The sequence below is a fragment of the Pleurodeles waltl genome, chromosome 4_2 (genome assembly GCF_031143425.1).
Source record: "Pleurodeles waltl isolate 20211129_DDA chromosome 4_2, aPleWal1.hap1.20221129, whole genome shotgun sequence".
Classification (NCBI taxonomy): domain Eukaryota; kingdom Metazoa; phylum Chordata; class Amphibia; order Caudata; family Salamandridae; genus Pleurodeles; species Pleurodeles waltl.
The window spans coordinates 348,838,685-348,863,415 of NC_090443.1; the positions used below are offsets into that span (position 1 = coordinate 348,838,685).

Sequence of the window (24,731 nt, forward strand, 5' to 3'; positions counted from 1 at the left end):
AATTCACAAAAGTTTGCTTGGAGTGCGTCGGGAAAATGTCCAACTATTGCAAATTTCTAGGCATACTTTTGTGAATTGTTGTTGATTCCAGAAAGTAGTGAATCTGCATAGACCTTAGATGCACTTAGTGATTTTCTTTAATAAAGGTTTCCCTAATTCATTTTTTTACATGCTTCCTATAAGGGCTTTAGTCTGCTTCTCCAGTACTTGTTTTTAAAGTATTGGCATGCATCAAACAAGTTTTACTAAATGGTGCCTTTGAAAATTGTTTTTATGTTGTTCTAAAAAAAAAAGCATAATAGTTTAGCAAAACTGTCTGTAACAGTCGTCATTGTTCCAGTTGCAAATGTTCTGTGGGTATATTTTATTTTTAAATCAAACCACCTTTCTTGCTTAATTCAACATGTTATTGTTATCAGCCTACACTGTCCAAATGTAAAATAACAAAGAAATAATTCTATATTACCACAAAACACAATTAGATTCCGAAATAAAAGCATAAAATAATTGCTTATGTTCTACATAAAATGTTATTAAAACAATCCTAAAAACAAGCCCTGTATGCTATACTTAAAAGCCTCTCATATTGAGGTCTAAGTTAACAAGTTTATAGAATACAGTAATTGGCCCTCAACTTTTAATACTGCTGAGCACAATTTTTATGATCCGATTAAATGTTGCCTCTAGGTGTCCCTCCCTGAGATGAGATAATCAGACCTTGTATAAGACGCTTCGGCAAAGTATATTAAATATACATCCATTTAAAAGCAAATTGTGAGTGCTTCAGCACGACTATTTACATAAAAGGTTTTGAATAATGGTAACAACCATTTTCTGTGAGCGCATTGACTTGGTACAAAATAGTATGAAGTGTGAAATGGAGTCCCTACACCCAAGGCTACATTCATGAGATCATTATTACATATTGACCTATCCCACTTCGCTTTTTAAGCTCTGGTAGAAAAAGTATCTGACCTGAATTTGGATGTAAGGAGTGGCTTGCCTCTGGTTTAATCCAGGCTCACTGGCTAATGTTTCTATGAAACCGAGATAGTTCAGTGTCATGGAGCCAGATTTGGCCATACTGCTTTTCTGAGCTTCTGCTGTTAGGTTTCTTTCTTAATTCTGTCAATTTTATCAGGCCTAAATAAGGGGGGAGTGATTCCATTGCACTGCGTGTAATAAAGGAGCACAGAGTGTTACATTTTACAAACATGTTTGCACATTTATATATTGGATCCAACATCAGTAATGTGTGTTCAGTTTATAGCTCAGTGTTTTTCCTACTAGTAAAGGTGTTGCATTAATAAATAATATATACCAGTCTGTGGACCCACACTTAATCAGTACTGGAACCTGGGGACCCCAACTGAATCATTATTGGAATCGGGGGAACCCCTAATGAGTCATTACTGAAAGCTGGGGATCTAATCTGTTAATCATAAAATTTCTAAGCAGTCACTGACACCCTGAGGAGGCTTTGCGGACACCCAGGGGTCCCCAGAACACATGTTGGGAACCACTGATATATACCATTTTCAACATCTTGTACAAAGAGATGCATCTCTTGCCTGCACAGCAATCATCTTTACCTCAACCATACAATGGGTAAATTGACAGACGAAAGGGCTTTTGCTTCAGGGTTTTGGGCCTATTTCGCCGTGTGGCCAAAAAAAAAAAAAAAAAAAGACAAATTGTCCGTGACCGTGCACACAGTTTTTCCTGGGTATACAGTCTTACACGCCCCTGTCCACTGTTTTTGTGCTGTATGTGGATTATGCAAAAATGATTCAGGTTTTTGGTTCTTCTACTTGCAGCAAAGCTGTTCATTACGGGATCTGAATTTTCGTCTATACGTGATGCAGTTGAGTTGGGTAAGTGGAAATGTCCATTGTTTGAAAATTGTTTGGTGAACCCTGTAACTTTAATACACCTTGTACACCTGGACACCACCGCCTGTGAGTCATACTCCCAATTTTACTCAAGGCGACTGACCCTTCTTGTGAATTGCTGCTGTAGTGGAGTCTCTGAATCCTATTTCACCTCTTCCACCCATGCTTAACATGTGTGCTACTTTACTTCTCAACTTGGTCCCACAAATATGTGCCATCATATCATAACTCCATCCACAAAAAAGGTCTGCGCTAAAGTTACTTGTTAATATACTTACTACCGGTGCTTAATTTCAATAAACAAATAAAATATAAATGCCTGGGCCCTCTTCAGGAGGCAACTGTATGTATATTGAAGTAAGAAACTGCTGTTGTTGTGCTTATTTCTAAATTAGACAAGCATTGCCACCTTGTGGGCAGACAGTTATAAGATCCGGTGTTAACAATTGTGCCGTTCCTGTGCACCGGAAACCTCCGGCTCAAATTAAGAACTGCTTCTGACCCGCCTTGTCTACTAATGATAGATAATGACTATTCACAGTCATTCGAAATATCCAGCATATGATTCTTGGCACAAAATAGTATTTCCAAAGCTGTTGATCATGGCTGTGTTCTTAAACTTCACTCTTATCTAAAACTTGTCACCCTGTATGTGCCTTTGCCTTTCTTTTTACGTTTGGTTTTATTATGTGTTTTGCAGCATGAAAATGGCTTTGAATAAATACAACTCCTTATGAGACGGCTTACATGTCTGGAAATCATAAGTAGAATTAAATACAACTACATGATGGATCAAATCCTTCAGGATTCCTGCCCCTCTTCACCTTCCCCGACGGTGTCCCTACACAACAGTTATATTACTACCAACTTATTCACTGCCACCAGGCATATTGCAATGGGGAGTGTCCCCAAACCAGGCTCCCACAGGCACATCGTCATACAAGCATTTCGATTGGCCCAAAATGTTGGAAAAAAATTGGGGGGGGCAAGCCCTTGCCTTACAGACGTATGCACCAGGCCACGTTGGCTTCTCATGTTTCCACCGTCGGATAAATATATATATCTCATTATTGTATGCCTTTGCCTTTCTGCCCTAAGTATGTTTTTCAATGGCAGTCATTATGACTCCTAAATCACGTGACTTGTTAACATTTTCACTTCTGCAAATAGGATCCCATTCTGCTAAGGAATTTTTATCTTCGTAATCGCTTCCAAAATGGAAAGTGGAGGCAATCCTTTCTTATACTAATTGTCTGGCTATGATTCCCACCTAAAGAAAGGCTTTATTCATGTTTTTCCTTTTGAAGAAGTACTATGCTGAGGTCCATTCTTCACTAAGATGCTTTTAAACACTATTTTTTGTTCTCTCAAACTGAAATTTGTGTGGCTGTAATTCAAGGTGTCCAAAATGAACCTCACCTAGAGACTGCCCACTTTGTGTGTGGAAACTTGAAAGCTATAGCTTATTAACAGTACAAAGATCGTATCTACCATTATTCCTGGGGTCTCACTCACTGCCTTATACCAGAAGATGAATGTTTACCATTCACCCACCAGTGTTTCCTCACCATTCCACGAGTAACATGCCACATACATGCTATGGGGATATAGCTAAGGTTGTCATGGTGGCACTGTTGGGTTCTGTGATATCTCATGAAGTTCTAGACATCTCTCAACCCTGTTAATAGTATGCAGTATTAACGCCGCTCTCCTTAGCTCTGTTTCCTAGCAGTCTTGCAATTTTTGGTCTTAGAACCTGACTGTGTAGAGAGCATGGTTTATTAGTTTGATCTCTCTGTCTGATGTGAGGCTTCTCATATAAAGCCATAGATTCGCTCCTTAAAGAGTGGCCATAACCGTGGTGGGTTTTATTGTTTCATGCGACCACTATACAAGTGCTACTTTTAACAGTTACTCTCCAAGAGAATCCTTTTAAATCACTTTTCACACAGTGGAATTTAAGCAGCTGCAGCACAGCATTTTAGTTACTTGCAGATTTTGTTCTAAATTAAAATGCTCCAAGCCAAGCTGCCAATAGGATCATATAAATATGGATACGTTTTTTACAGGGTGGCCTCTGTCCCCTTAGTTCGGTTGTGTGCACTCTCATTTTTAAATGGAGTAATCTGTATCATACAAAATGGAGGATGCCAGCCTACTGTAAATAAAATACATTAAACATGATTTATGTAGTCGAAAAATCATGACATTTACAACAATAAATTCGGAATACCAGCAAAGACGAACACTGTCAGCCCAAGGTAAAATATGTCTCCCGTCTGCAAAGCTAAGAACAGAGCTAACACGTAGGAGGAATAACAGGTAAAAAAGGTGAAATCTGCCGCTGTTTACCACACAAGCTGGACAATCTTGGAAAAAATCTAATGGAAGCACATTGCAAAATGTGCACAGCACTTAGTGCCTTGTTGGAGGCTGATCTATTATTAGAAAGATAGAAAACCAAACCCCACTGCAGCTGTGAAGATCATATTTCGCTATTAAAACCTGCTTGTTTAAACTTGCAAATGGCAGAAAGAACCAAACAGTACGAAAAAACTAGAAATACAAATCATAAACTTATGACAAAAAAAGAAAAGGATACAGCCACTTAAAATTTGCAGAAAAGCAAGATAGTCCCTTGCTTTGGCGTATTCATTTTTGCACCAAATATCCATGCTGTCTTTAAATATTAAAACAGTTTGCAAAATAAAACTAGATGCATTTTTGAAGGCACACCTGCATATGACAAATCACTAACACACTGCATTGTGTTATGCCTTCTCAAAACAACCAGAGGATACCCTGCCCTACTTATGGAGCTAAGGTTAAAAATACCTTCTGAATAGACGCTGAAGATGCCCGTTTAATGGACGTCTGGAAAATCAGGAGAACATACAAAGTCTTGGATATCGAATATGTGGTAGAACTGAAACACTGCAAGCCAGGTACTTTAAGAACCCCTTGTTCATCTTTCTTCATCTAACATAGGGACCTAACTAACCAAAAACTGAAGAAAAAAATCAGAATTTGTTGGCACCTTTTATTTGGCTAGACCTTTGTACCCTCTTGTCTTGATTTTTGTTCTGAATGTTAACTGTATCTCATCTATTAGAAGAAAATTCCACCTTGCCTCCTTTCTCTCACGTTGAAGAGAATATACCCATATAATCTAAATAATGGACTTGGCACGTGTAACTATCTCTCCTGCAGTCACTCTCCAGATGACTGGCATTTACACTTATTTACATCAATTAACCTGTTTGTTCATCACGATTGCTCTGCTGTGTTTTTCTTTGGGTACCAAAGAACTCCTCGAAATGGAGTTCATTCTGCTACTCTGAGGTCACGGTTTTTTGCACCTGTTATTGGGCGTCCATAAAATGTAGCGCCTCTACGCTATGTTAAAACTATATTGCCTTTAGTTTACTGGATTTTTGTAAGTTGAAGATGGCTCTCTGGCTGTTGTTTTGAGTTCCCATTTCGAGGTTACTGCTAAATCAGTACATAGGTTATACTTTACCTAATGGTGTTTTATCTCCATTTTACAATTTGATTAAATACTGTCACCTTTTGAAGGACGAAAAACGAGAGATAATTTGATTACCACATACTTTTGCTTGACACAAGATTTGTGTAATGACAAATACTGTGCCTGTTCACATGAGTTTACTTATTGATTAACGACAGTGTAAGAATTGTGGATATTATCCCACACGAGTATAATTAGCGCTGTTTAGCATTAATGCTAAATTTTGCAGCCGATTTTAAATGAGGCTTTCCTGTATCCCAGGTTTTCATCAGTGTTTGGAGCTGAGCCATTTACAACTACACATTTTCTCAGAATACGCTAACGTTTTTTCAGTCACTGACTGTAGCAGTTAGAAGTGGTATTTAGTTGAAAAATACTATTTCCAAACTACTTACTCCAGTTTATCTAAAAAAAAAAAAAAAACATCATTTAGAGAGTTGAGGTCTGCAAGGCTGAATTGTTGCAGAGGATAGTTTACCCCAGTAGATTCAGAATAAAGCCCCCAAGCCTGAGCGTTATAGGATTTGTATTTGGCACTCAACTTGTGTCACAAATACGTCCTCTTCGGTTAGTAATGTAGTTTATGCAAATCGGGCATGTGCAGCGTTCCCTCTTCATGGCCCTGCTGTTACCAGTGGTGGTAGAGATACTGGAAGTTATCCATGGTTATCTGCATTACTCCGAGTACAGGTAAGTTGAAAACGAGTGTGTGGGACAGGTACAGCACCACTACTGCCTAGACACAAGTGAGATATAGGACAGCACAGTCATTGTCCTCGGTAGAAGTACTCCACCACCTCTCTTTGATCGGGAAATGAAAAAAAAAACTTCAGTCTTGCTTATTCCACCAGGTAAAAGGGCCTCGAGACTTTCAAAAGAACTTATGTAAAATTACTTTGAAACAAAAATTAAAAGCTCTCTTCCTACCCCTTCCACCTCCAATGCCTGAAAGCTGCTTGTACTTACCATTTTAGATTTTTAGGCACCTACAGTCCGGTGTTTAGCAAGTTATTTATCTTACTAACACAGTATCTGCTTTATTAAAGCCATAGCGCCTTATTAGTAATGAATGAGGTCCATCTTCTTAAATCTCTGTTGTTTTATATTTTGTGCAAACTCAATGTTTGTTGGTGTCTGGAGAAATATTAAGCATTCAACCAGTGTTTTTTCCCTACTCTTCAATCACGCTCACCTCAGTCTTGTACTTAACTGTGTAACATTTTTTTACATTAGTACATACTTAAAGGTGGTATGCAGACTTTTTTTTGCAACTTCTCATTAATCCTTTGCCCGCTACATTTTCAGAACTCGGTGCGCTTTTATTACAGGGTGCCACAAGGAGACAGACTGCTTCCCTCCTTATCATTCTGTGCCTTATTACACACCTTTATACTTACACATCCCCGCCTCCTCCTCTCCTACTTATGTTTAATTATCATTAGTGAATCTAGGGAAACTCTATGCCTGCTCCCTTGAAGCAGTAGCTACCAGTTAGAATGTGTATCCGACATCTGCTGCGGCTGGGTGCCTTATAGTATCTGCTGCTTTTACTACAAAGAACACTGCAGTGAGTGTAAACAAAAACCAAGGTGTGCAGGGTTTACTCCTGAGTAACCATCCCCTAGATAACTCTTACCTGGTAAATGCCAATCACGGAGGTGTCCTAAAAACCAGAAATTGGGTGTCTGTGTAACAACGATACAAAGATGGCCCTTCACTTCTGAGTCTTTGCAAAGTTATGCTTGGTGTTCTTTCCATACCAACTTACCCTTATAAAATCTGCTTTAGTACATCTAGAGGAGTCATTTGTTGAGCTCTGTAGATCACACAGGGGACAATCCTTCTGGTGTGCACAACACCAAGGAAATCCTGTCATTCTCATTTGTAGATGTTTGAGTTTCTAGTTCGTGAAAAGGTATCTCAAACCATGCACTCATGGCTATGCCTTAGATGCTATTTGATTCTGGCTTTCCCTTCCTACAATCATGCAAGAATAGAAGATAGTCTGCGTACCTGCACAAAGATGGCGCCTGCACACGTAATGAGCAAGGAAGGAGTACGACCTGTTGTCTGTCTTCAGAGTCCCAGAAGCTTATACGCATAATGTTAATTAATATTACTTAAATACCCTCATTTACACTTCTGCGGAACACATTTTCTAATTGATGTCTGATATTTTTAACACTGACGTGAGACAGATTCTTTCAGATAATAATGCATTCAGCATAAATTAAAACGTTTAATAGTCTTTTCAACACTTGACCAGAAGTTAAGGAAAGGAGGATGAATAGAGTAATATATATTTACATAACAAAATTAGACGAAGCATTTGCTGTAGTCACGCTATTTACTAGTGAAATATTGTCGTGTTAGTTACTCTGGTCTCCTCCAAATAGGTCGGTAAGTGAGTTAAATCTGTGACAAGGGCTACCGCAGGCTAGAGGGTCATATAAGGGAAAACAGCGATTTGTCTAAAATATTTCATGCTAATGCCCAACACATTTAAGCAACTCCTAACAACAAATCTGTTTTTTCGGATCACTGTGACTCTCTAAACTGCCTCACTGGTTCTTCGTCTTTGCCATGTACTTTGTGAGAGATGTTTTGCATTCTTTCTTACGCTGCTCTTGTTTTGTTTTTTGTCTAGCTTGCTCAGCCCTCGGAATTACCCAGTTAGATTCTGTGATCATTGCCCCACCTCCCATCGATGATGATGTTAATCTTTCCTTGGAACACTTGCAACCTTACTGGGAGGAGCTCGAGCGCCTCGTCCAAAACAAGAAGATAGCTGCTATTGGCACCTCTGATTTGGATAAAGCGTTGTTGGAACAACTTTATCTGTGGGCACAGGTGAGGCATGTTGTACTCCAGTAGGCATATATTTAAGAACTTAAAGCCGTTACCATGCCGAAAGTAATTTGTTCTGGGTCAGGTTGGGATCAAAAATAGGCCCGGGCACCCTAAAAATAGTGGCACACATTTGTGGATCCTTGCCTTTCGTGAAACACTGCAAGATTATTATTCAGGGGATTATTTTTGCAAATATGTGTGGTTAAGTAACAATTGTAATAAATCTTACAGAGATCAGTAACATTGGCCATGACTAGACACACTGCAGATTTGAAAAGTGAATACTTGCTTGCACAACGAAGTGAGATACCCTGTCCCAACCAACAATGTCATAGAAATTTAGTCTAGAGCCAAGCTGGAAGAGTTTAGTCGAGCCTGCATTTGTCATCCCTCGGGGGAGAAGGTTGAAAGGTGAATTAGATGATCCTTTGAAGTTGATGCTATGGCCCTGCAATTATCTTGGCCTGTCAGGGTTACAGAAAACAAAGGGCAGGGTGACCCTGAGTGGCCTGCCTTCTGCCTGGACCACTGATGGCCTTGGTCTATGCCAGAATTACCTCCTCTGAGGAAGGGCAGGAGATGGCTAGGCCATAAGGAGTTGAAGAAGTGTTCAAAAGTAGCACTCAAGTGAAGCATGACACCTGTGGGCTGGTTACATTTTTGCATGGTCCTTCCACTGCGACCTTTGGATACTGTCCTGCTGGTAGTGGGCACTGTGGAATCCAGCTTGTTCTAGCCCCCTCACCTAGCAAAAGTGGCATGAAAATTAGGAGGTAGGAAGGAAATATTTAAGTTATCACTCCCCTTTCCTCCTTAACCCCCTGGCTGAACGATAAAGGGGTGAGGTTAAAGCCTCGAGGCAGAAATACCCTAGGCCTACTGTTTTCAGTGCCATTTTAAGGGTTTTTGGGGCCCCTGTTGGGAACAGCTGTTTTTTTTGTTTTTGTTTTTTTAACTCCTTTTCAGCTAATGTAAGCCATCATAATGTCAAACAACAATGAATGATAAGTTACCCTTTGAGAAATGGTGGCATGCAATAACAGGCAATAGCTGAAGCTGACCAACATCTGCCAGCCAAATAGTACCAAAATAAAGCTTGAACAAGTATTGATAGTCCTTTCTTTTTTGGTTTGGATTTATATATTTTGCATTATAAAAAGACTAAAAGCACAAAAAGTGTCTAACAAGTATGCCTGGGTAGAGTTTGCAGAGTTCTGCTACGTGGAACTCCTCAAAGTGCCAAAAAACTTTGCCACACTACATTGAGGTCCACGAGCGGTGGAGTTTGGGTAGGTCGCGCTGTTCGCACTGATTTTCCGTGCGGAAGTTTCTCATGAGCTGTAAAATCAGTGCAAACGGCATCACTCAGAGCACCAGAGAGCGCTAACTTCTTTCTGCCACTCTAGTAGATTTTCTACTTGAGCGGCAGCTTCCTCAACACGAACAGCAGCTTTCCTATTGTGAGCAGTCGCGGCCTACCGCAACCACTCGCGTTAAGAAAACTCACTCACGCTCGCCAAATTAGCAATTTTGCCCCCCAACTTAATGTTGGCGAGCGTGAGAAAAATGTCCGCTTTGCATCAATTTGGGGTGTTTTTTTCAACTCCGCACTCCAGGCGGAGTGGGGAAAACCCAGCGAACTCCACCAGCAGAGCGGAATTCTTCACCTGCCCCTACTAACAGGCCAGTTCCTAACACTGTAGGAAAGACTTAGTTAATTGTGACTTGATGGATGCTTTGTGGACCAGTACACACTGATAACCTATTGCCACATAGTGCTTGAGATTGTTGCTTTCATTGCTGAATATTTGCAATCGCAAATATATCTCTCTTCACCATTGACCTTCTTGCTGCAAAAATGCAAATCAAAGCACTTCTCTGGGAATTTTCACAGTTATATCGGGTGAAATATAATGATTTTCTGATTAATTCTCTTCCCCTGTCTTGTCCCTCCTTTCGCTGGCTACGTAGTCAGCTCCAGCTCTGCTTAGTAAGCAAAATAGAAAGGCCAGTGTGGTAATGAGAGTATCACAGTGTAATGTAAAGGAATAAAGGAGGTAGAAACGGAAGGGTTAGAACGGTAATATAGAAAGGGGGTTGAGTTAGAGAGAGTTAGAGGGAGAGCTGTAGAGGTACATAGGCAAAGAAATGAGGTAGAAGTATAGAGAAATGCAAGTTAGAAACTAATGAGGTAGAGAGAACAGCAGATGAGGAGGTAGGCATAGATAGGACAGAAGGGTAGAGACCAGTGATGTATAGGATGGGAGAGGTATATTAGAAAGAGAGACGTGGTATAGACAGAAATGTGGTGGAAAGGGTTTAAATAAAAATTGACAGGTAGGTACATGGCAATATAGAGATCAATGGAGAGACAGGGATATAAAAGGGGTGGGTGAGATATAAGCCTGGGTCAGGTAAGGGGGGAGATGCGAGACAAATATAGGTGAGGCAAGAATAGAGAGCTAGAGAGTAATAAGTGGTGATATAAAGGTAGTCAGAGGGCCGGGTAGTTGGATACTGGCAGTGGTTTAGCGACTGGTGAGGGAGAGAGAAATGAGGCCCAGAAAAATAGGTAGAAAGAGGAGAAGTACCAAAAGCTGAAGTGCAGAGAGACATGTATAGAGAAAGGCAAGATAAAAGGAGGGAAGTAAGATGAAGAGTAAGCTAGAGGGAGGTAGACAAAGAAAGAGTGATCAGTAAAGAAGGGTGGTGGCAGATAGGGAGAGATACTAGAGAAAGTGATGGGAGAGGAGAGAATTGGAGGTATGCAGAAATAAGTGAGACATGGATAGGAAGAGCGAGGGAGAGAGAGGTTGTTCTAACAAGTCAGAGGCGCAAAAGAGAGCGTTAAATTAATCAGGAAATACCTTTGGGAGTTGCGGGCATTTGCAATTGCCCAAGTCGCCTATTCCTTTAAAACGTGTGTGGCTCCTTTCCTGCCCTGGCAGGCTGGAGAATGCAGAAGGTGGATGAGCCGTAGGGAGGTGAGGCACGAAGCTTGGATGTCCCTTGCTCCTAGGGATTTGATGAGAACCACAAACATCAAACAGCATTATTAAGAAACATATTAGAAATTCAGGTATTGTCCCATTGTGTTTTGAAATGCTGTTGCTGTCCTATTAAAAGCCTAAAGGCTCTAGCGAGGCTCCCACACCACTCCTGTCAACCCCACTCTTAACGTATGTGGGGGTGGGTGGGGGTTAGGGGTGGGTGTGTGTTCCTCAACCCCACTTTTATCATGTGGCGGCTGTGTGTGTGTCTGTCAACCCCACTCTTATCATGTGCCAGACCCGGGGTGTGTTTGTGCTGGGGTATAATTAAGGATACACTGGCCTCATACAGTGAAAAGAGGGGTTGAAACATGTCCCTTCACAGCTAGGCTCCAACGATGCCGCTCCTACCACTAGCTCAGTCTCCATACATTGTTATGTGTCCGCAGCCAGCCCATACCAGTCTCAATAGCTGATGGGTCAGTGCAGCAGGGGATTGGTGAGGATGCTGCAAGCCCTGCCCCTCCCCCTTCCCAAACACCACTTAGAGGTAGGGAGATTGAAATTCAGCCTATCCCTGCTGCAGGCTTCCAGAGAGGGTGATTAGGTCCCAAAGAGCCACTACCGATGCCAGACAACACAGCTGAACCCGAAACTTAACAAAACAGGCACTACTGAGAAAAAAAAAAAACACCCTGCAGATGGCTCTCAGGCAGCGGCCCATCATCGCCCACTGCCTGAATGTCTGGTTTACCAATCCAACCCTGCATTTGTTGAAACTGAACTTCAAATTTACTTTGCTCACATATGTTTCCAGCTTGGTCTATTTGACCTCTGTTTGTTTACTAATACTTTGGAATGTGCTACACGGAGAGCAGACCTTTTCCAAGCACAGTGTGACTTTTTAAAAGCACAAATGACGTACACATGTCACAGCACTTAAGTGGTAACTGATATCAATAAAAAAACAAAAACGCAAAGAAGCCGAGATACATACTAGCATAATGAATAGAAACTATTAAAGCAAGATATCAAAGTGTGAAGGCAACTATTTCAACAAGCATTGGCAAATCCAATAGGTTTCACCTGTGCGAGATCTATTTGTTTTGTCAATGTTTTTTTAAACATGCTGCACAGCAGCATGAGCTACTGTGCACCATGTCTTACAGTTGGAGGAAAAAAAACACGCTATGGTGTTATTTTTTTATAACTTTAAGACGGCCTGCGCTGCCGTGTAACATGTCTAAAAAAAAGATTGACAAAACCAATAGATTTTGCAGAGGCAAAAACCTGTTGGCTTTGCCAGTGCTTGTTTGTACAGTCGCTGGAAGATCTCGCATTTGTTTCCTTCTTGACAGGTCGCCAGAGTTTTTGGAAGGAGGCAGAGAATTAGATTTTCACACACCTCTTCAAAACATGTAAAAAAAAACTAAAAACACAGTGCATGAAATAGGGTGACCTACTACTACAAGTTTTCCTGACAACTCTCATAATTTAAAAATATCACACAATTATTTAAAACCCAAACTTTTTTTGCCACTCAATATTTTAGCATTGTATCGAAGGAAATCTTGGAGAGTCAGGGGAATGGCCCCACCCCCTCTAAATCATCCACTCATCTGCCCCGGCCTAATAAAAACCAAGATGTTGAAAGATAATGTATGCCGCAATGCAGATATAAAAAGCCTGTTGCGCAAGTCCACTACAGTGAGCAAACATTGAGGAGGGCCCAATTATTGTACTTTCTTAGGGAGCTTCTGTAATTGGCCTACCAATATCCAGCTCTATCCTTGCAGAGCGAACGGTGAGCGAGAGGTGGGGGAGGCAATGAGGTATGACCCGGGAAGAGGCTGCAAGACCATGGGAGCAGAGAGGTGGCCTGCAGATGGACTCATATGAAGTGCTCCTTCATAAATTGGGAAAAAAGTACTTGCAGAGTGAGAAGCTAGTGGAAGGACTCTGGCCAGTGATCTGAAGTTGTACTTGGTCCAAGATCATTCCAGGCAAAGACAGCAAAGCAGAGCAGAAGGGCACTGCAACATGCACTGCTGCTTTTTTGTAGTAATGTCTGGTCCATTTGAGCTAAAAACACATTTTTTAATTTAAAATATGCAAATTACCCTGCAGATGATGGATTATATTGCAAATGGAATGAATCCATGCGGAAAATGCAGCGGCCACATATCCGTATAATTCCAGTGGCCCTGGTTATATTTAAATCATTGCAGCTGAATGGTCCAATAATCATCAGAGAAACCTCCATCCAGCAATGGCTTTATTGCTGACAGCACAATACATTCTTAATCTTCTGTTTGTTATGCATAACAGGCACGGGTGGGTATAGAATTTAATAAGGAACACTTTGAAACACCAGGCGTTCAACAGGTTTCCAGACTTAGGGTCTGATTACGGCTTGGTGAAAGGGATACTTGGTCACAAACATGACGGATATCCCGCCCACCAAATTACAAGTTCCATTATATCTTATGGAACTTGTAAAACAGCGGGCGGGATATTCACCACGTTTGTGGTGGAGCATGCCATACACCAAGGACGTAATCGGGCCCGTAGCCTGTTCAGGAGAAGCTATTTTTGTAGTAGCACTTCAACATTACAGATGTGAGCTCAAAAATATCATCATTCAAAATGAGATTGGCTAAAAAGTCAACAATATGATGTATTTAGCAGCTATGTGGCTGTACTGCTCTAACAGGTTTTACAATCATCATCCCGACATCTGGGTATCAGGAGAATTCCTCCACCACCACTAACTAATTAGTATCAGTTGTCTGGATGATACCTGTTGTCACCTTACTTTGAAGTGTTTGACACCGGTTGCCAATTTCTTCCTTGATCAATGCACCTACATCTGGAAAATGTGCCTTTTCTTTGATCATGTTATGGGTGTTAGCTTAAATTTAAGGCCACTAAATATATATATATATATATACTAAAAAAAAAAAAAAGAGGCTTACCGCCCACCCCTTACTTACCATTCATGGCTTCACGGTCACTCATTTTCTTGCGTCTGACTGGTACGAAGCATCAGAGTAACGTCATCAGATTTCACTTCTTCTTTCCTCTGCTGATCCTTGGAGCTTGGATCAAGTACAGTTTCCAGCTGGCTGCCAGGGGCGGGCAGCCAGTGTCCTTCCACTGGCTGCATGTGTCTTAAGTTACTTAAAAAAATAAAATAATAATCTAGCGCTCCATAAAAGTAAACATGTTTACAGTCTCCCCTCCTCCCGCGTATTCCTTCAGCGTAATTACTTATTTTATTTACGTTCTAGCTTTTAACCCACCACCTCCTCCTGCTCTCCATTACTTCACATCCCTCGTTCCAGCCATCTCCCCTGTCACCCCTTGTTTTCTCCCCTGTACAGTAATTTGGTATTGATATTTCTGTCACGTTGCCTGCGCATCCTTAAACTATGTTTTTTCATGTAAAATCTGGTTTACTTTAATAATAAGAATGGTCACACCACATCAATAACTTGTTCATGCAGTATAATTCTGTATACTTTTGGGGCCTTCAAACTCGCGCTGGAGTGATCCTCTAGGCACTTCCCACTGTTGTTGTTGTCCGTCGGATTTAGGTTTGAAGTTGACGGCATAAGGGTCTTCATAAAGGGAGGCCGCTTAAAGGAAAACAAAGAAGGGATTCTTCATAGCAGCAGTCTTGGCTGCAACTTGCCAAACAAGGGCATTAAAAGGAGGAACAGCTTTTGATGGTTTATTTTTTTTTTATTTAAATTTTTTTGAGGTTTTACATAGCGCAATCTTGACCCATAGGTATTCAAGTGCTTAACATGAGCACCAGTTGCATTACGTAAGGGCACATTCATTTTGTTGATTTTATGCACAGGATGATTAAGTGATTTTTCACAGAATCACAGGATGTTGATCCATTGAGAGACTCCAACCCGGTTCTGCTGTGCAGCATGGCTAAAAAGTAGAGCCATGTCACAGTAATTTTTTTTCTTTATGTGAAGCAATGTTGGACAGCAGTCTGCATTGCTGTGCAACATGCCTGAAAAAACAAAGCAAATAGATCTTGCATGGGGGAAACCTGTTGGCTTTGCCTATGCTTGTGTTGTTTAAAAACAAGAGATTTTGCAAGCACAGCACAAGTGCTGTGCAGGGAAAACCTAAAAAAAAAAAAAAAAAGACGACGACGACCAGAGCGAAGAGCTTCAAAATGGACAACTCTGCCCAGTCATCAGGAAAAAGGAAAGCAATCCCCAAGTCTAGACAGTTCCTCCAGAACGAGCAATGTGAGCATTTGACTTTATGAAATCTTCCAGAAGCATTAAAAAAAGAAAAGAAAACTCCTTGCTAATGTGCCTCCCGAGGCTGAATTTGGTGTCCAGCTAGAATGGGCAGCAGCATGAAGAGCTCGATGAATAGCACTGCCATTCTTAGACTTTTTGTGCAGACCCCGAAAAATCTACTTGCCCACTCGCTACGGCAAATCATATTTTATCAGGTCATCCTATTTTTAGGACCTCGAGCTGACACAGAACAGGTGTTTAGTTCAGTCAGAAAGTGAAGAAGCAATGAAGATGTCTTTAAATCTTATCTTGTCACATTTGCTCTGTGTTTACAGACAGAGGACAAAAGTCAGCTTGTCTTCTTACAATTAATTTTTCTTCTGACTGCAGATTTCCAGGATTTTGTAAGGTAAATTCTCTGACCTGCTGTTCTAAGAGTGTGAAACAAAAGGCCGTAGGGTGTCAGGTTTTTCCTAACACAGAGATAAGTAAGTCAACTGTACAAACATTTCTAAATATATTTCATTAGTTGTGAAAGCCCATTTTTTTGTACTTCTCTGTGCTGAAAAAATATTTTAAGAGGATGAAAACAAATCGGAACACTTTATTTGGTGATGTGCAAAGGATAAATATGTTTTCTGAAATCCAATTTTCACTTATTATTGTTATACCCTATATAGTTGTATCAGTAAATCTGCAAGTTAGTAGGGCAGTTTTTGGACATTTAGTGGAAATTTACTGTCTGTAAATGACAGTGTGCTCCAGCATCAGGCTTTAGTAATATATTTATTAAGGGTGAGTGTTTTAACATGAACTGAAACAGTCCTGTCCTGATTGCAATGCTATTAGTAAACTAAGAGGCAAGTAATGGATCATGTCACCCCCCCTATATGTGGGCTAGATCCTTATTATACGTGGAGCAAAATTTTTATTCTATTTAATCAAACAAAAGAGTTTTTTTTAGTACAGCAGAAATGCTGAGCTCACATACTTGAAGGTGCACTCATACGTGAGAATGAAAAAAAGGTGACTGTAAACTAAAATATTTTCCTAGGATCTCACAATTTGAGACCCATTTACGGGGCAAATACATTATACTTAGGTCGAGTAGATTATTTAAGTCACTCGACCTGCAGGTCTAGTAACATTATTATACATTTTCAATGCCTAGACAGCGCCTTCAATGTAGGAGTGAAGGGATATGTTGCCTCCAGTGCAGTGATGCTTTAGTGGCCCATTGAAACATTCAATGCATTACCTCATGGAACAAGCTTTTTTCGGCTGTATTAGTCCAGTAATGTCTCCAAACAGTTTCTCAGGACACTCCCTGAAAAGTGTTTCTCTATTTTTGTAGCTCTGCAGAGGGGTGCAGCCAATGTCAAAGGCACAATTTAGCTATAAAATGTAGCTTAATATTGATGACCATGCAGAGATGCAGACGCATCCACTGCATTCCAGAAACTGAAAACAAAATGACAATCCTTACAACCTCAGCAGTCTCTCCCTGGTACATAGCTTATCTACTCCATGGACCGACTGAATTATGGTCAAGAAACCAACAGACTGTCACACTCAGTCTTAACTATTAGCTGAAGTTACTGACAAGTGTTCACCTCTTGGGAATTGGCAGAAGTAACCTACCATGCAGTGACTCTGACTATTTGTCGCATTGAGAATTCCTTATCTGATCTTGTTCCACTAAGGTAAGGATGTAGTGATGTCAGGATGAGCCTTACCTCACTGGAGAAAAATACTAAATCATGGACCAACCAAAACTATAAATACCAGGGTTCATTGCAGCTTGTGATGACTGCTTCAGTCCATACCCACAGGACATGAACACTTTTAATTTCAGCTAATAGCTGTGCCTCAGTGCTGGCACACCTTGATTTTTAACAATAATAGAGATGACCAAGGCGTAAACTAGAGTACGAAGATCAAAATAGGGAATTGTATGTTCGATGGCATCTGTCGCTGTAGATACGCATGTTCTGCAATAGCTCGCCATCTGGTGTTGGGCCGGAGTGTTACAAGTTGTTTTTCTTCGAAGAAGTCTTTCGAGTCACGGGACCGAGTGACTCCTCCTTTTGTCTCCATTGCGCATGGGCGTCGACTCCATCTTCGATTGTTTTTTTTTCCGCCATCGGGTTCGGACGTGTTCCTGTCGCTCCGAGTTTCGGAACGGAAGATTAGCTAATTTCGGAAGATTTTCGTCGGTATTGTTGCGTTCGGGATCGGCGTACTTAGATTCCACACCGCATCGAAGATCGAAGAGCTCCGGTGCCCTTCGGGGTAGTTTTTCGATCCTCCGTCGGGGCCTGGTCGGCCCGACCGCGTGCTGAAGAACGCCGATGGAACGGACCCCGTTCTGTTTCTGCCCCAAATGCCACAATAAATACCCCTACACAGACCAACACTTGGTCTGCAACCTGTGCCTGTCACCTGAGCACAGCGAAGACACCTGCGAGGCCTGTCGTGCGTTCCGGTCCCGAAAAACACTCCGAGACCGTCGAGCCAGAAGACTGCAGATGGCGTCCGCACCGACAGCCCAACGGGAGTTCGAGGAAGAGGAAGGTACCTTCTCGATCCAAGACTCAGACTCCGAAGGATTCGACGATACACAAACCGTGAGTAAGACGTCGAAATCCACTCAGAGGAACATTTACAAGGCCCAGGGGACGCCACTGCCACCAGGCCATGGCTCGACCCATAAATTCGGTGACCGACCGTCGGCACCGAAAAAGGCCCAAACAGTGCCGAGATCGTCCGACTCCGGTCGAGACACCGGCACGCAGCCTTCTCGGGACCGAGAAAGTGCTGGAGACAAGCCTCGACACCGAGATGCCGGTGTGGACACGGCTCGACGCCGAGACAGCGGCACCGAAACAGATCGACGCCGAGAGGTTTCGGCCCCGAAAAAGAAAAAAGTCACCTCGGAGCCGAAAAAACACGCAGACAGGGTTTCGATGCCGAAACAAACTGCAAGCGACCCAGCTTCAGGCTCTTATACAGAAGAGCACTCGCTAACCTCCCAAATGCAAAAGCATAGGTTTGAGGAAGAGCTACAAGCAACTGATGTGGACCATACGCAAAAGCGTATATTCATACAGCAGGGGACAGGAAAAATAAGCACCCTTCCCCCCATTAGGAGAAAGAGAAGGTTGGAGTTCCAGACGGAACAGACACCACAACCAAAAGTGGTGAAAAGAGTTACCCCACCACCCTCTCCTCCGCCCATGATTAACGTCTCACCAGCACAAACTCCATCACACTCCCCAGCTCACACCACCATGAGCCAGGGTGACCAAGATCAGGATGCATGGGACCTATACGACGCCCCAGTGTCAGATAACAGTCCGGAGGCATACCCTACAAAGCCATCTCCACCAGAAGACAGCACCGCGTATTCTCAAGTGGTGGCTAGAGCAGCACAATTTCACAACGTAAGCCTCCACTCAGAACAGGTCGAGGATGATTTCTTATTCAACACACTCTCCTCCACCCACAGCTCATACCAAAGCCTGCCTATGCTCCCTGGTATGCTCCGGCACGCAAAAGACATCTTTAAGGAGCCGGTCAAAAGTAGGGCAATCACACCAAGGGTGGAAAAAAAGTATAAGGCGCCTCCTACAGACCCGGCTTTCATCACTACACAGCTGCCACCAGACTCTGTCGTTGTAGGAGCAGCTAGGAAAAGGGCCAACTCTCACACATCTGGAGATGCACCACCCCCAGATAAAGAAAGCCGCAAGTTCGATGCAGCTGGTAAAAGAGTCGCAGCACAAGCTGCAAACCAGTGGCGCATCGCGAACTCCCAGGCACTACTTGCGCGCTATGACAGAGCCCACTGGGACGAGATGCAACATCTCATTGAACATCTGCCCAAGGACTTACAAAATAGGGCAAAACAAGTGGTTGAGGAGGGACAGACCATCTCCAACAACCAGATACGCTCCTCCATGGACGCTGCAGATACAGCTGCACGGACAATTAATACATCTGTAACTATCAGAAGGCATGCATGGCTCCGAACGTCTGGATTTAAACCAGAGATTCAACAAGCAGTTCTCAATATGCCTTTTAATGAAAAAGAACTGTTCGGTCCAGAAGTGGACACAGCGATTGAGAAACTCAAAAAAGATACGGACACTGCCAAAGCCATGGGCGCACTCTACTCCCCGCAGAGCAGAGGGAATTACAGCACATTCCGTAAAACGCCCTTTCGAGGGGGGTTTCGGGGTCAAAGCACACAAGCCAGCACCTCACAAGCCACACCGTCCAGTTACCAGGGACAGTATAGAGGAGGTTTTCGGGGACAATATAGAGGAGGGCAATTCCCTAGAAATAGAGGAAGATTTCAAAGCCCCAAAACCACTACTACTAAACAGTGACTCACATGTCACTCACCCCCTCCACACAACACCAGTGGGGGGAAGAATAGGTCATTATTACAAAGCATGGGAGGACATCACTACAGACACTTGGGTTCTAGCAATTATCCAACATGGTTATTGCATAGAATTTCTACAATTCCCTCCAAACATACCACCAAGAGCACAAAATTTAACACACCATTCCAATCTCCTGGAGATAGAAGTGCAGGCACTATTGCAAAAGAATGCAATCGAATTAGTGCCAAACACACAAATAAACACAGGAGTTTACTCACTGTACTTTCTGATACCAAAGAAGGACAAAACACTGAGACCAATCCTAGACCTCAGAGTAGTGAACACTTTCATCAAATCAGACCACTTCCACATGGTCACACTACAAGAAGTATTGCCATTGCTAAAACTACACGACTACATGGCAACTTTAGACCTCAAGGATGCTTATTTCCATATACCAATACACCCATCGCACAGGAAATACCTAAGGTTTGTATTCAAAGGAATACATTACCAATTCAAAGTACTGCCTTTCGGATTAACAACCGCACCAAGAGTCTTTACCAAATGTCTAGCGGTAGTCGCTGCACACATAAGAAGGCAGCAAATACATGTGTTCCCATATTTGGACGACTGGCTAATCAAGGCCCATTCGTTCATACAGTGCTCAAATCACACAAATCAGATCATACAAACCCTCTTCAAACTCGGGTTCACCGTCAACTTTACAAAATCCAACATTCTGCCGCGCAAGGTACAACAATACCTAGGAGCCATAATAGACACATCAAAAGGAGTGGCCACTCCAAGTCCACAAAGAATTCTAAATTTCAACACCATCATACAACCCATGTATCCAACACAAAAGATACAAGCAAAGATGGTATTACAACTCCTAGGCATGATGTCTTCATGCATAGCCATTGTCCCAAACGCAAGACTGCACATGAGGCCCTTACAACAATGCCTAGCATCACAGTGGTCTCAAGCACAGGGTCACCTTCTAGATCTGGTGTTAATAGACCGCCAAACTTACCTCTCGCTTCTGTGGTGGAACAACATAAATTTAAACAAGGGGCGGCCTTTCCAAGACCCAGTGCCACAATACGTAATAACAACAGATGCTTCCATGACAGGGTGGGGAGCACACCTCGATCAACACAGCATACAAGGACAATGGAACGTACATCAAACAAGACTGCATATCAATCACCTAGAACTTCTAGCAGTTTTTCAAGCACTAAAAGCTTTCCAACCAATAATAGTTCACAAATACATTCTCGTCAAAACAGACAACATGACAACAATGTATTATCTAAACAAGCAGGGGGGGACGCACTCCACGCAGTTAAGCCTGCTACCACAAAAGATTTGGCATTGGGCAATTCACAACCAAATTCGCCTAATAGCACAGTTTATACCAGGGATCCAAAATCAACTCGCAGACAATCTCTCTCGAGATCACCAACAGGTCCACGAATGGGAAATTCACCCCCAAATTCTGAACACTTATTTCAAACTCTGGGGAACACCTCAGATAGACTTGTTTGCGACAAGGGAGAACGCAAAATGCCAAAACTTCGCATCCAGATACCCACACAAACAATCCCAAGGCAATGCCCTATGGATGAACTGGTCAGGGATATTTGCTTACGCTTTTCCTCCTCTCCCTCTCCTTCCTTACCTGGTAAACAAACTCAGTCAAAGCAAACTCAAACTCATATTAATAGCACCAACTTGGGCAAGGCAACCCTGGTACACAACGCTGCTAGACCTATCAGTGGTACCCTGCATCAAATTGCCCAACAGGCCAGATCTGTTGACACAGCACAACCAAAAGATCAGACACCCAGATCCAGCATCGCTGAATCTAGCAATCTGGCTCCTGAAATCCTAGAATTCGGGCACTTACAACTTACCCAAGAATGTATGGAAGTCATAAAACAAGCCAGAAGGCCATCCACCAGGCACTGCTATGCAAGTAAATGGAAGAGGTTTGTTTGCTACTGCCATATTAATCAAATACAACCATTACACACAACTCCAGAACATGTAGTGGGTTACTTGCTTCACTTACAAAAATCTAACCTAGCTTTCTCTTCCATTAAAATACACCTTGCAGCAATATCTGCATACCTGCAGACTACCTATTCAACTTCCCTATATAAGATACCAGTCATTAAAGCATTAATGGAGGGCCTTAGGAGAATTATACCACCAAGAACACTACCTGTTCCTTCATGGAACCTAAATGTTGTCCTAACTAGACTTATGGGTCCACCTTTTGAACCCATGCACTCCTGCGACATACAGTTCCTAACCTGGAAGGTGGCATTTCTCATCGCCATTACTTCCCTAAGAAGAGTAAGCGAGATTCAGGCGTTTACAATACAGGAACCTTTTATACAACTACACAAAAATAAAGTCGTCCTAAGGACCAATCCTAAATTTTTGCCAAAGGTTATTTCACCGTTCCATCTAAATCAAACAGTGGAACTTCCAGTGTTCTTTCCACAGCCAGATACCGTAGCTGAAAGGGCACTACATACATTAGATGTCAAAAGAGCATTGATGTATTACATTGACAGAACAAAAAACATCAGAAAGACTAAACAACTCTTTATTGCATTTCAAAAACCTCATGCAGGAAACCCAATTTCAAAACAAGGTATAGCCAGATGGATAGTTAAATGCATCCAAATCTGCTACCTTAAAGCTAAACGACAGCTGCCCATTACACCAAGGGCACACTCAACCAGAAAGAAAGGTGCTACCATGGCCTTTCTAGGAAACATCCCAATGCAAGAAATATGTAAGGCAGCCACATGGTCTACGCCTCACACATTCACCAAGCACTACTGTGTAGACGTGTTATCCGCACAACAAGCCACAGTAGGTCAAGCCGTATTAAGAACATTATTTCAGACTACTTCCACTCCTACAGGCTGATCCACCGCTTTTGGGGAAATAACTGCTTACTAGTCTATGCAGAACATGCGTATCTACAGCGACAGATGCCATCGAACTGAAAATGTCACTTACCCAGTGTACATCTGTTCGTGGCATCAGTCGCAGTAGATTCGCATGTGCCCACCCGCCTCCCCGGGAGCCTGTAGCAGTTTGGAAGTTACCTTCAATTATTTATATATGTATCATCTCAACCTTAAATAGGTGCATACTTAGTCACTCCATTGCATGGGCACTATTACTACAATTCAACTCCTACCTCACCCTCTGCGGGGAAAAACAATCGAAGATGGAGTCGACGCCCATGCGCAATGGAGACAAAAGGAGGAGTCACTCGGTCCCGTGACTCGAAAGACTTCTTCGAAGAAAAACAACTTGTAACACTCCGGCCCAACACCAGATGGCGAGCTATTGCAGAACATGCGAATCTACTGCGACTGATGCCACGAACAGATGTACACTGGGTAAGTGACATTTTCATTCTCTGTCAAGGAATAGAACGAAGATGAAAGGTGGCAGGCATGGTAGATTCTGAAATGACTGTAAAAAGTGTAGACACATTGGTAGCCTATTCAGGCATCTAGACTTCGATATTTCAGAACAATCTTTGGAAAGAAAAAGAATCCGTTTTGGGGCGGGGGGTGTTTAGTCCCTACTGACATCTGCAGCCCGATCCAGGGCTAACGGTGGTGTAGTGTGCATAGGTGGGAAGGTCCTACAATGCATTTCTCCCACATAATAAAACGTAACTACCTCTTTTTGAAAGGTTAGTTGTAACAGCCTGTGCTTCATGTTGCAACCTTGCCATGCTTATTTGAGGTTCAAGTTGCCTTTTATACTTTCTCATGAAATTTTGGATTTCTTTCTTTTTTTGTTTCAATCAGGCTTGAAAGCAGTATCATACTTTTTGCAGATTTAATATGGTCACTCTCTAAGGTCTTTGACCACCTTCTTCAGATTTGTTATTTCTGATTACCCTGTACCGTTGTCCTAGTTCTGCTGAATCTCATTTGGTTTCATTCTGTCTTTTGTCCACGGAAAGTAAAATGAACATTTCCGTCCATTTCCCACTGGCATCCATACTTCTTTTTGCAACACAAATGGATGATGGACGGAGTGCTGAAACTTTTCAAACATTCACGCCTAGTCACAGATCTTTGTTGAATCCATCGTTCTTTTGCTCACCATGCCACCTCAATTTGGACCCAGTCATATGTAAATCAGTCTTAACCCTGCTCCCCATCGGAACAGTCCAGCCCAAACTGCCAGGCCAGGCCAGGTCTTACCTGGACCGGAAACAAGCATCCTTGGACCGGTTTTGGGGTATAACCCCTCATCAGCCAGGCACGCTTGAATCCAGTGGCACAGTGCACAAGGGACCCACATCTGGCTATACCCTGGCCACCTATGGTGACTTTAGCAACACAAAAGGATGAAGGACTGAGTGCTGAAACTTTTCAAATACTCACCCCTAGATCTGGGTTCAATCCATTGTTCTTTTGCTCACTATGCAACCCCAGATTGGACCCGGCCATACTCAAATCAGTCTTGACCCTGCTCCATATGGGAACAGTCCTGGCCAGGTCTTCCCTGGACTGGAAACAAGTGTCCTGAGACCAGTTTTGGGGTATAACCCCTCATCAGCCAAGCACGCTTGAATCCAGTGGCACACTGAGCAAGGGGCCCCCATCTGGGCATACCCTGGCCATTTACGGCGATTTTAGCAACACAAAAGGATGATGGACAGAGTGCTGTAACTTTTTTAATATTCACCCCTAATTACAGATCTGGGTTCAATCAGTTGTTCTTTTGCTCACCATGCCACCCCAGTTTGTACCCAG

The 24,731-nt window shown here is 42.5% G+C and overlaps 1 protein-coding gene across 1 annotated transcript in view; it reads left to right on the plus strand.

The window, feature by feature from the left end:
• Positions 1 to 24,731, plus strand: part of GCLM (glutamate-cysteine ligase modifier subunit) — a 120,102-nt gene that overhangs the window by 76,709 nt on the left and 18,662 nt on the right. The window contains exons 4-5 of the mRNA XM_069231422.1: positions 1,818 to 1,874; positions 8,069 to 8,271. Of these exons, the coding sequence (XP_069087523.1) occupies positions 1,818 to 1,874; positions 8,069 to 8,271 (260 nt within the window). The remainder of the gene's footprint in view (positions 1 to 1,817; positions 1,875 to 8,068; positions 8,272 to 24,731) is intronic.